General features: G+C 45.9%; 1 protein-coding gene across 1 annotated transcript in view; it reads right to left on the reverse strand.

The window, feature by feature from the left end:
* The window catches only part of LOC115405752 (adenylate kinase isoenzyme 5-like), a 71,669-nt gene that overhangs the window by 35,155 nt on the left and 23,391 nt on the right, over nucleotides 1–13,123 (reverse strand). Inside the window, exons 7-8 of the mRNA XM_030115452.1 lie at nucleotides 11,107–11,298; nucleotides 866–956 (exon numbers count right to left, since the gene is read on the reverse strand). Of these exons, the coding sequence (XP_029971312.1) occupies nucleotides 866–956; nucleotides 11,107–11,298 (283 nt within the window). The remainder of the gene's footprint in view (nucleotides 1–865; nucleotides 957–11,106; nucleotides 11,299–13,123) is intronic.

Raw genomic sequence — 13,123 nt, forward strand, 5'->3', positions numbered from 1 at the left:
CTTATATATTATAAATAGAGAACCAAGCGGGATGTTGAAAGTGTTCAACAACGGCCTCCGGAGTGGGTAAAAAGCGCGTGCCGTTTATCCCTGGAGCCTCTCAGCGAAGCGGCCGACCCCCCTCGCCCGTCTTTGATTTGCAAAAACATGACAGCAGAGCCAAACACCGAGTCTCACCAACAAACAACAACAAGGCCAGCGAACAGCTTTCCAGGTCCGCTTCCCACCGCAGAGGTGGCCAATTATGTTTTCCTGAGAGGGGGGGGGGCAATAAAAACCCTCAGACTGCTGTCGAGCGGAGAGCTTTGAAGCAGCCCGACCCCGGCTCATATCAAGCAGTAGGTTTCATATCCTTGTTTAGATTTTCAGCTCTTCTTTTTCTCTATCTTTACTGGGATGACTCGGACGCAACAGGCTGGTCTTTAATGCCGTTTTGCATAAATATCAGGGTAATATTGTGGAGCTGAATGACTGGATGTTGCACCTCATCAACACACGTGGCTGGAAGTGAACGGCACGCCCGGCCCGGAGTTTTTCCTCCATACACAGCACTGCGGGAATGGAATAATAAATCTCTTCAAAGCCTTAACTCTCGTTTGGTGTCACTTTGCATGAGCAGGATCCTTTTTCTGCTGGAGAGGCGTTCAAGGACACTTCAGAGTGTAGGTCATTTATCTCAGAAGCCAAAAACTCAGAGCTGAAGTTAAACGAATATCCAGTTTTTTCAAAGTCATCTAGAGTTTCAAACATCTGCACATCATTAAATGGTGCTTTTGTTCTAATAAATGTCCTAACTCTCGTTTATCCCGCAGCCACTGACTGTGAATCACTGAGTGTTTGACCGAACCTCGGCGGCTCGTCTCACCGGCTGCAGGCTCTTCGGAGGGAAACAGCTTGTTGTCCAAAGCGGCGCTGATATCGCAGAAGACTTCCTCTTCGTCTCGGTCAGCGTCCAACTGAAAGGACAAGGAGTCGATCGTTAGCAAAAATTGTAGAGAGTGGCTTCACTGGAGCGGCGCCTCATGGATTATTCACAGGAACGTGCGACCTGAACCTTGAACATGGCAGGACGAGCGGAGCGGACATGCTCGCTCGCTAATCCGCCCTGACACCGGGAACGAGGCTCATTACGAGACCGGACGTCAGGAACCGGCCCGGGCGCCGGCAGCTACACGCTGGGGTCATCCCCCAGTCGCCTCACGTCAGGAGCTTTAATAACGCCACATTAATTAGCTTTCCTTCTGTGTCAGTTGCTCTCTTTCAGATTGTTGTGAAGCCGAATACATTTTTTTTTTTCTTGCACATCCAAAAGGGGCAGACGGACCATGAGGACTGTGGTCTGTGGGACGGATGCAGAGCTCTGCTCCCGGGCCGGCCCTCCGCCCCCATCAGGCCCGACGACAGCCGGCCGAGAGGCAACATGTGACCTCGCACATCAGCAAACGGAGGAACGTAAACACAGCGGACATGAGCGGCTCCCGGTCCGCTGCTGAGTCGCCTTCAGGCGCGTGGCCCTCCGCAGGGAACTGAATCAACGGTTCCGTCTCGATCTCAGAGAATTAATGAAAGAGGCAGATTCTGCTGATCCACCTGCAGATGACGAGCAGAGGATGAAGACGAGCGGCTTCTCCGCTCATCGCGGCACAGAAACCGTCCCCGGTCTCTCCGCAGCCTCTGAGAAACCCAAATTTGTTCCGACGCCAGCGCAGAGGCGGCGTTTAATCCATTTAGACTCACAAGAAGCCGGAGAGGGAGAGTCATTTCTCAAGGACAGAGCTTTACCTTCTAAGGGTTAAAAAAAAAAGAAAAGAAAAAGAACCCTTTGTAAGCAGTTTCTCTTGATGTGATGGAAATGTGTCTGTGCTCTAAAAATAAACCAAGAAACGATCTGAAAATAGCAGCAGCAGGCAGCACCGAGCCTCCAAAATGAGCTGACTTCAATGTCACATTCTGAAGACGTTCGTACATCAGGGGAGGAAGGGGAGAAGAAGAGTCCAGCTTTTAGAAAGCATGAAGCGCAGTAAAAGCCAGAATCCATTATGTGAGAGGTCTCGGGAGGAGCGGTGGATTAGAGGAAGCAGGTGAATCACAGCCTGGAAGCTGTGAGGCTCCTTCAAGCCGCCGTTCGGCCGCCGCCTGCTTCTGTCCACAACTTCATGTGAAGTTCCTCAGAGTGTGAGACGCTTTTCCCCAACGTCACAGGCGAGAAAAGAGCAGTCTGAATGAGATAAATTGGGTGATTTTAAATAACCTTGAAAGTGGAACAAAGCCTGCTGATTCAGACTGGAAGGAACAACTTATATCATCTCACATGTGGCTGTTATGACACTTCCTACTTCTTCTCCTCACATTTATGGTGTTTTTTTTTTTTTTTTTTAAGCCTTTCATGACCTGGAAAACAGGAAGCAGTGTTAATAAATATATAAAGCCTGTTTCCATGGTGAACGGACCGCTTCATGCTTTAAATGTATGTGAGAGGGGCTTTCTGCACATTGTCATCTGAAGATTAACATGCTGGGTATTGTAAGAACAAATGTACCTTAGCGGTGTATTTTTCTCTCATATTCCCTCTTCTGGGTCAAATAGTGTTACGATGAGAAAATCACCAGTTCAAGATTGAGCTTGGAGGCTTACTTGTTTGAAATATCTGCTCACTTGAGCAGTATTATCAAAGAAAATCTTCTTTTACTTGTTTTCTTCACAATTTTCCTCTAAATTATTGCTCTGCCTGCAGCCCTCTGGTTAAAACGTAATGACAGTTGTTTCAGTAAGTTCAAACTGTTTCACATTCATTTCTGACACACGCAATCTTTTCACTTGATTTTTTAAAACAAATTATCAAAGAAGTGCCACAATAACTTATCGATTAAAGCTGCAGTCTTGTTACTCAATGTGTTGGAAATGGAATAGAAACAAATTAAAAGAAAAACAAAGTAAAGAAAAGAGGCGTTTGCTGACACGTTCAGCCTCTATACCAGGGATGTACAACATAAGGCCTACGGGCCAAATCCAGCCCGCAAGAGACTCTGATCGCCAAACTACTGAGCAAATAGGTTTTTTTTTTTTTTCAACAAATTAGCGGACACAGCAAAACACTGAGACCTGAGCTGAGATACCAGTGATGCTCCATGAAACCTACCTTGTTGCTATCAAAGCCACAAATGTATAAAAACATGACTACTGTAGCAGTTATAAGACAAGTTTTTGGGACTTTTCATAGACTGAAAAATGACTTTATTTTGAGATTTTAGTCATTTTTGGCAGTAATTGTTTGGTTTGGTGAAAATATCAACATTTTCCTCACATATACTCTGCGTGAAAATAAAGGCAAAGTTTCTGAAGTTTAATTTTAAAGGTTATTATGGAACTAATTCACCGGTCCGGCCCACTCGAGACGAAGCTGGGCTGTTTTTGGCCCCTGATGAAAGGCATCTGACAGCCCTGCTCTTCGTACAGCCCACCTCTGCTGCGCCTGTTACACCAGCGATCACTGTCACAACCAACCGCAAACACAGAAACATGCCATAGAAATATTATTTCTATTCTATTTTAAGTTATCTTAACTTTAACTTTCAGAGGAAGTCAGAGTAATGGGATTCATGCCGGCGGGGTATTTTTCACCCCTGATCTGACACCAGCTGCAGGAGTACTGTTGGAACGCCTGACGGGCCTCCCCGGGGGCCCAGGAAGACGAGTGGAGGTGTTCCTGGTTTGTTTGTATCTGCGAGGCATCGAGCAGCGTGTGGGAAGCCCAACCCTTCGCTCAGGGAATGCCTAATTAGACCGGCCCCTTTTTTTTCTAAGAAAGACGGGGTCGTTTCAATCAAGCCTGCAACAAACAGTTCCCTCCGCTCACTGCCGCTTCCGCCCGGCGTGACGCGCCGATTCATCCCACGTCAAAAAAACAACAGCAGCATGAATCGAAATGTCACGTCGGAGGCAGGAAGTACAAAGTTTCTGAGCAGGAAAGTTGACACTCTTTCCCACAGTGACAGAATTAGTTCATTCAGCGACAGAAGAAAAGACTCCAAGACGTTCGGATCGACAGCGCGGAGTAACGCGTCGCCGCCATTGTGCTTCAGTGGAGTCATGCCTCTGTATTTTGGACGTGGCTTTTAAAATAACAGCATTTCTCACACACAAAAGGCCTTCACTGAGAAAAAGGCAATTAGCGCCTCACCTGCTGAGCTCTTACTGCTGGAGACGAGGGAGAAATCAAGTCAGTTTTTAGAGTTTAAAACTGAGGACAACAATGACTACCAGGCTCCGTGCTTTCTGGGAGTCGATGACAGGGTGAGATGAAAGTGCATTTTCTTCTCATTGAACAGCTGAAAGTCTTTACAGAGTCACACACGGTGTGAAAATAAAAGTGGTTCGTATCCTGACCAAAACAATCCAAAGTCTCAGTTTCACTAAATAACTGGAAAATGTACTGAAACACAGGTTTTGACTTTAATCCCAGCTTTACTTAAGAATTAAAAAACTTTTCTTACAATATGAATAGTATGAGTCGTGGTTATTATTATAGATATCAGATTATGAGTTATTACATTAAGACTTGTTTTGGTTTCTGGGTATTCAGATTTTCTTAAACAGGCAGTTAAGTTGTGTTGGGTTGTATGTTTTTCAGTTGTCCTGGATGTTTCATTCACTTCTGGAAATACGGTCAAGGCAAAACAAGAAGTTAAATATGCTGAATTTCTGAAGTGTTTTCACCAAACAAAATGAAATATTTTCAGTGTTTTAGTCTTTTTCAATGCAAAAAGGAGGCATATATAAGATTTGGATTACTTGCTGTCCATGCACATGATTTCTGGAATAGAACAGGACTGAAGAAGAAATGCTTTCTTACCCCTGTATGTCCTTGTATGTCAATTATATATCTGATAACTTGTTTTGCCATTTTCTGTAGCTTTGCTCTGAATTTGAATTTTTGGACATTTTTGGGGTTAATATATGATTTGTTTTTTTCATGAACTATTTTCATTCTTATTGCCTCACTGTTTGGTCCCTGACAGTAAAGTTCTGAGTCAACAAAATCCCCGCAGGACGACTGACTCGGTCTCTCCTCATAAAATAAAGAAGGGGAAACGATGTGAAGCCGGAGCGAAACTGACAACGCAAACCTTCTAAAAACTCGAATCGAGTGAGCCTCTGCATGAATAATTAGTAAACTGCAGACAGATTTGCACTATAAAGGAGAATTGTAGTCTTTATGTAACTACGGCTGGACCAGCTGGGTTCGTGTAAAAACACGGCTTGATTTGCAGCCGAACCCTGTTTCCCTCTGCAACCCTGCTGGAAAAGTCATCACAGCAGTTCATGTTGCTTCTTTACAGTGACTGTAGATTATGGGGAACTGTTAGAGATGAGAGCATCATATTGTGCTGAATTTGGTTACTGCAGATGGATTAAAAACTGTTTGGTTCAGTTTGTGTTTGTGTTGATATAAGAACTCAGTTACTTTTCGAATGAAAACAGCAAGTCTTTACATTCAGCTAACGTAATCTCTGTTCAGTCTTCCCACTTGTGCAGCTGCAGTGTCGATCACACCCGGCTGTTCAGTGAAAGAAGTAGTGAAGTGGCTTTTAAAACGGGAAAGAGGAGAAAATATGGACTTTCTTGTTGAAATGTGTGAAGTGTGGAGACAAAAACAGACACTAATGTAACGTACAGACACCTGGAACTCCAGTCAGCAGCAGTAATGAAGCGTTTCGTTGGTTTATGGGTGTTTGAGTGTGAGAACGAGGAGCTGAGGTTAATGAGGAGGCAGCTGAGGTGAGACTTGAAGAGTTTTCAAAAGAAGAAAACACACTTTATTAGCTGCTGGTTTTAGTTGCTTTGCTTCGGCTGTCATGCGGCTGTTGCCTCACACGTGCTTGAGCGCCTCACTTTTCAAACCGTGCGAGTTGTTTCTGTCTGAAAGTTGTGACGACTGCACTGTCCAAATGACTCTTTTCATCTGTTCTCCTGTGAATCCAATAACGCATAAAATGCGGGAAATTGTCTTGCAAGATCGCATAAAAAAGAGGATTTGAGTCGTGTCCATGAATCCAGGAAGGCATTTGGACCTGAAGGTCTTCCAGAGCTGTGACGTCCGTCCCTCTGCACACAGCCAGACGCCTGATTGTTCTCTGTCGACGGTATCGATCCGGTTGTTGTTCTCCGTTTGCCGCTTCTTCCGTCCTCCCCTGTCGTCGGATTATGATGGGCCTGTGATTGCGGGGGTGATCTGAGCGGCCCGACGCCCGGGGAGCGCCACGCCGTTTGAGGCTGGCCGCGATCGCTGAAAAAGTGCCGACAACATTTCCCAGGAGAGCCGAGCCGTCGATAAGCTCTGGAAACGTTGGGACGGCCGGGGTGTGGGCCGCAGGCTGCGCTCATTCACAGCTGAGGGCAGGAAATCGACTGGAGCCCGGCTGTTCTCATTCTTTACAAGAACAAAACATGTCAGATTGCTTTTTTTGATTGGTTTAAATTTGTGAATAAAGTTTTGATCATTTACATAAACGACAGCGTATAGAAACAGGACAGCGGTGTAGGAGATGTATGTTCAATCTGCCGACACAGCGTCGGGATTTTTCTCCAGTCTCAGACATTAAACTAATGTACTTCATTAACATTTTGTGGAGGCAATTTCATCAGATTTGATTCAGTGTTGCCTGGCAACAGCCCGACAACGGCAATCAGCTGTAGCGTTCAGACCAAAATACAAGCACGCAAAAAACCTGTTACTGACGTGGAGAAATAACCTGTTGTGCACGGTACAGAGCGTTATCTAGAGTGTGTGACGAGAAACGGGATGAATGTCTTTAACTCCAACAGCTGGTCTGACTCCGCACCGTTTATCCGTGGTGCGCTCATGTAGTTAAAGTCTTATCAAATTATTTTACAGCCCGCAAAACAAGTTTGTGCGTGCTTCTCGGAGACACCGCAATAATTCATTCGGCGTCTCTTAATTGAGTGAACCCCGGTGGGAAACGCAGGCGGCATGCTGGGAGATTTCCAAAGAGCAGCGCACTACAAATGACTCATCTGCTCCAGCAGCAGCTCAGAGAGGCTGTGGCCGGATGCAGACCGCAGGACGAGCTCCAAACCCTGAGGAAACAGTCCATTACAGCCTCGTGCGCCGTGTGGTTACGCTGACGACTGCACTGTATGAATTGCTAAAGGAGCCAAATATTCTATATACAGAAGGTTATGTGTGTGAGTCAAACCACTTGGAGCTCCAGAACAAGGAGCTCATCACACACACTGGCTTTATAACACACCCGCACTATTCCCATGAGAGTAACAGCGATTATCAAAACCACTGCTGGAGCGCCATATTCTCAGATTTCTTCATGCTTTTACGCTGCTAAATAAACAAAATGACTTAAAATTTTAGGGGGATTTTGCCTGAAGCCTTTTTTATTAAATATTGAGGAACACAGATTTTTTTTTTTCTCCACAGTTGTCAACTTTCTCTTTATGTTAAGGTGTTTCACTAGAGAAAAGGAGGACACAGAGGGCTGCTGGGTGATTTTAGCCACTGATGATAATTGCAGAGCCTCAGGCATGAATATACAGGAGGAATCCTCTGCACAGCCTGACAGCTGCTCTCTCAGCTGATGACGAAAAGCCTCCAATAATCATCAAATTCACTGTAAAAAATACATCTTTAATCTTTATTCTATAAATTTTGCATCAGAAAGTTATTAGATTTTAGTAGCGTGGGTAAAATACTGTCAGAGCAGTGACTGATGTCCTTCCATACATGTATTGCACCTTCTGTGTGACCGGCTGTCTCATTTGAATGCACCGTATATGAGTGGATCTGAGTGGATCAATCAGGGACTGAGAGTGGAGGCAGGTAAAACACCTGCTGCTGTGAAGATTTCATTAAAAAAAGAGGGAGAGAAAGATGCAGCAGCCCAAGCGAGCTCCATGGGGAGCCAGACGTCTGCGGTTTCTGTGCACGTCGCTGACACACCTCCGGCCGTAACGTCCGAGGTGTTGATGAGGGTTTTGACGTGATGGAGGAGCTGCTCTCTGACTCCACTGCTTTTCCAGACCAGCGTTCAGAAGGCAATCCATCAGCTGCGAAGCCGGTTCTGCTGTCATAACAACCGGTGAGATCCCCGCATCAGAACTCCGCATTGCCAGGCCTCCACCGGGCTTCAACCACAGATATTTGAGGTAAAAATACGAACCGCTACAACATCAAGCTCATCCAAGAAATGCATGTTCCTTATAAATGACGAAATGACGGGAATCCCAGTGATGTGAGATTTACTGCTACAACAAAGAGATCAAGCCAAACACACAGTTCCTCTGCTTTTATGTGTAATGTAGGATACAGAATGTGTCATATGTGTTTTCAGCCTCAGGCCAGAAACAGCATACTCTACTGAGGAGGGCACACACACACACACACACACACACACACACACATACAGTATACGCACATTCTGCTTGAGAAAACACAGAGGAGCGTCAAGAAATGTGAAAAAAAAATCAGCAAGTTGAAAGGAGAAGAGCCAACAGGCCAGATAAACTGCAGACTTCTGATCAAATTTGCTTCACGCCGCTGCTGCTGGAGGAGCCGGCGGAGAACAAACACGTCCGACTGGAGGCAGCCCAGAGACAACGATCTATAACCAGGCAAACAGCGTCTCTGTCTCACATTAATGCAGCACATGAGACGCTGTGGATCCCCTCTGGTGGGGGGGGGACGGGGACGCTGCGCTCGGATCCAGACGGATCAATGACTCTCCCACAAGAGGAGCGTGCCGATACCCTCGATACCCTCGATACCCTCGATACCCTCAATACCCTCAATACCCTCACACAGCAGCTCCAAACTCCTCTGCACAAAACCACACGATCCAGTAACGACCCCAGACACGTCCGACCAATACAAAGCAGCTCTCTGCTGCGACTGCAGCAATCTGCATTTTATAATCTGGAATGAAAAGATAAATATTTCTGGGTTTTTCACCATAACAACAAGAAACAGATGGCATGAATTCCTAAACATGCATCTGCATCAGCTCTCCGGCGGGGATTTGGAGACGCTGGTCTGCTCTGTGAAAATAACAGTATTAAAGTGATCAGTTCTTCACTCGGGTCTGGATGAGCAGATGGAATTTCCAGTTTGCACAATTACTCACGATAAACAGGCAATAAGTACTAATGCCAGTGGTCTGAGGTAGGGAGCAAGAAGTCTTGAGATCTGATGAATGAAAGTGATAAAAAAATTTGATGAATCCTCAAAAATATGTGAGAATGTACTTCAATTCCTTCCATCATTCATCCCTTTAATTATGATGGCAAAACTGCAGAACTGATCACATTTCCACCCGTCTCTTGCTAAACGTTTACAGTGAACATCTAAAGTATGTCTGCATTAGAAGTGTGTCCTAGCGAACAAAAGTTTTCATTTTGCATAAAAACACTCCTTTTGGGAGTTTTATTGTTCCATTCTGTATACCATGCCTCATTGCCACACTCTGCAATACTGGAAAAAAACAAATATTACAGGTTTTAATTTCATGTTATATCTCTTAAAGGAATACTCCGAAGATTTTGGACCCACGCCCTATCCCTATAATTTTTATAGACAAGATCATACATACCTTTATTGTCTCTCTGCGTCCAGCGGCTGGATCCCAGCTGTTAGCATCGTAGTTAGCTTAGCTCAATAGCTGGAGGTGAACAGGAGACAGAGTCGGACTGACGAAAGTGGACAAAATCCTCCTTCCAGTGGTCCAGGGGACGGCGTATTAGCACGTGAAGTAAATCTGAACGGTTATAAAACATTTTAAAAGAGTGTTTTCTTTTTAACCCATTTAAAAAACGTTTAGATACACACAGACCTTTACAAGCATAGTGCGCCGTGGAAGGATACACCGGCGCACAGCGGCTGAGTCTATGGCTTCTACTACTGTGCTCCCTTATAGCCTTCCACGGAGCACTGCCATGCGCAGGTCTGTGTGTATCAAAACGTTATTTTAACAGATTGAAAAGAAAACACGTCTTTTAAAATGTTTTATAACCATTCGGATTTACTTCACGTGCTAATACGCCGTCCCCTGGACCAGTGGAAGGAGTATTTTGTCCACTTCACGTCAGTCCGACTCTGTCCTCTGTTCACCTCCAGCTATTGAGCTAAGCTAACTACGATGCTAACAGCTGGGATCCAGCCACTGGACGCAGAGAGACAATAAAGGTATGTATGATCTTGTCTCACTATAAAAATGATAGGGACAGGGCATGGGTCCAAAATCTTCAGAGTATTCCTTTAAACCACAACAAGCTTTTAGGTGATCAGTGCGAGATGGAGGATCCTCTTAGAGCTGAGCCGTGGTCACCTCTACGATCTAATCCCCTGCATGTTTGGATGCTTCTCTGCCTTATCATTGGAGTCAAATTAATCTTTTAATAAGAATTCATTTATTCCGCTCAGGTGTGTTGGAGCATGGCGACCTCTTAGACATGCAGGGCGAGGCATCCGCCCAGAATATCAGAAAGCGCCGAGAGGGACGGGAACATGCCGCGGTGCAGCTACAGCTTGGAAACACGCGTTGCATTTCAAACCGGAAGGTTCCCAGGTCACTCTGTGGCAGGGGCCTGCACAGAGCTGCTTTAACACTTCATTTATTTCTCACTTCACACAATCCTTCAATTCAAGGTGATAAATGAAACCTAAATAATATAGTTTTTTTTCAGCTAAAACATGTCATATCATTTTATTTCACTTGCCTTTAGCTGCCTGTGCAGCCCTTGGTAAGATAAATGGATAAATCCAAAACAATAAGGACAAAAAAAAAAGAATAATCTAGTGTGGACAGAAGTTTTTACTGATATGCCAATAGACTGTGCAAATGCCAACTACCTCCGCCTTATACCCTGCCTGATGGAAGCCTGTAACTCTGCAGTGTGTGGCAGGAAGTGAGTGTTTTGTCCCGGACGTGGAGCCGGGCACAGCCGCCCACCACACCTCGGCTTTCGGTAAAGTGAAGGCCACTTCCTGTACTGGCAGGACGAGCGAAAGCCCAGTCCCAGAAAAACACGACGCCCTCTGTCATTACGTTCCGCGGCGTCTGGCTGGAGCGCCGGCCTTACCGTCACGATGAGGCCCCGCTCCTGGAAGTATTTGACCAGAGGAATGGTGTTCTGCTTGAAGTTGGTCAGCCGGCGGTCGATGGCCTTGGGGTTGTCGTCGGGCCGGCCCTGCTGCTCCGCCCTCTTCTGCAGACGCTCCTTCAGGTGGTGGTTGGTGCAGGCCAGGAACACCACCAGGTCAGGGGTGCAGATCTGCAGGAAGGGGGAGGGAGTGTGAACAGCTGCGATCAATGCGCCTCCACACACACACACATGCGATGGGCTCGCCTAACCCCGAGGAGGCGCCGTCCACTCAGCCGGGGTCAAACCTATCTTCAAACGGAGGTGTCAGGTCAAGGTGTGACAGAAAATGAATACTTCATGACTGATGTATGAGCAGCTTCAGGATAAATGCATATATGCATGCATCGTGTCCACATTTATTCAGAATATAGACATTTATGCGCACGATTGTGTGAAATCCGAGGCGCGTCCGCCTCCGGGATCTGACCGGATTGATTCAGCTGTAAGCTCTTCAGCCGGCAGCTCCTCCGGCAGCGAGGCGGTTTCATTACAGGTGAGAGAGTGAGTCAGACAGGATGATCAGACCGCGCTCTCCCAGGAGGAGATCAAAACACGACCGGCCACACTGACCGCTCAGCTCTCCACGGAGTTCCTAAAACAGGAAGTAATGAGGCAGTATGTACTGACAGGGCAGTATCGGTAGGTCATTCTGTGCGTGTGTGTGTGTGTCTGTGACGTGCGTAGCAGCAAATGACTGTGTGTGATCACACGTGCAGTTTTTTTCCCGTCGCTGTGACGGCACTCTGTTACTGGGAGAACAAACCCAGAGCGGGGCCGTTTAGAAAGTGTAATTCCAACATAACAATCCTTCATACCATCTGTGGCTCTTCCCCACCAGGACCAGGAAGCGGCTGCGGGCTCGTCACATCACGTTAAACCTCCTTAAAACCAAGACCACACCCAGAACATCACCACCACAACACCAATAGTGTTTGTTGAAATTAGACTCCTGGGGTTCTTGTTTCAACTCATTTCTGTTGTCCTTCATCTCCTTTCGGGAATGTGAAACACATTAGTCGTGTCAAATTGTAATAAATAGTTTGCTGAAGTGAACAAAACCTGTGAAATGATCCAGCTATGTTCACTTTTGCAGTTTCACAGTTTCATTTGCTGCTTTCAGCTGTGCATCAGAGGATATGAAAACACAAATGACCCAATTCTTCATCATATCAGATTTGTTTTCACTGACTCTGCAAAACCGCGACGTACAATTAATTACGAGTGACTTTTTGAAATGTAAATGACTGAATGAAAAATGTCTGATTAATGCTTCTTCTTATTTCAGTGATTAACTCATCGGGTTCGATCAAAGAAACATTTTCATGGAATAATGATGAGAAGAAGCAGCAGAGATAGTATAGAAACCAGCAGCCGATGCTTCCTGGTGGCCCCCGAATGCATCACGGTTACCATGGCAACAGGCGGGAGATGACGCTGATGGAGGGGCATCTTAGTCCGAGAGTCCACGTCATTCAACCGAGGAATTTAATGAAACGGCAACAAAACAAAGAAGAAAACTACAAATAGACGTTCAGTCTGTTTCTATTTACTGTCTCGCTGCACTGAGCTCAACATGCGTCTCATAAACAAACGGAAAAATACAAGCAAGATGGCTTCAAGTAATCCTAACATCTCGAGGAGTGAGAAAGAAAGAAAGACAGAAGCTCCGTCAGCATCACTGCACTGTAAATGTTACGGCAGCAGGTATTTCTTGACACATCACTGCTTCAACAGCGAAGACGTTGCAGTGAAGCTTCCACCAGCAGCCACGGCGGCAGAACCGCGCCGATTCAGCAGCTGTTGCCAAGATATGATGCACACCTACTATTTTAATTAAAATAAAAGGTCAGGAAGCAGCAACGATCAAGACTTTAGTAATGCAAATTTTCCATTGAAGCCGAACAATGAGCTTGGCTGCTCCTGCTTTCCGTCGTCCTGGACACAGAAGGCATTC

This window comes from Salarias fasciatus, chromosome 18 (assembly GCF_902148845.1).
Source record: "Salarias fasciatus chromosome 18, fSalaFa1.1, whole genome shotgun sequence".
Taxonomy (NCBI): Eukaryota; Metazoa; Chordata; class Actinopteri; order Blenniiformes; family Blenniidae; genus Salarias; species Salarias fasciatus.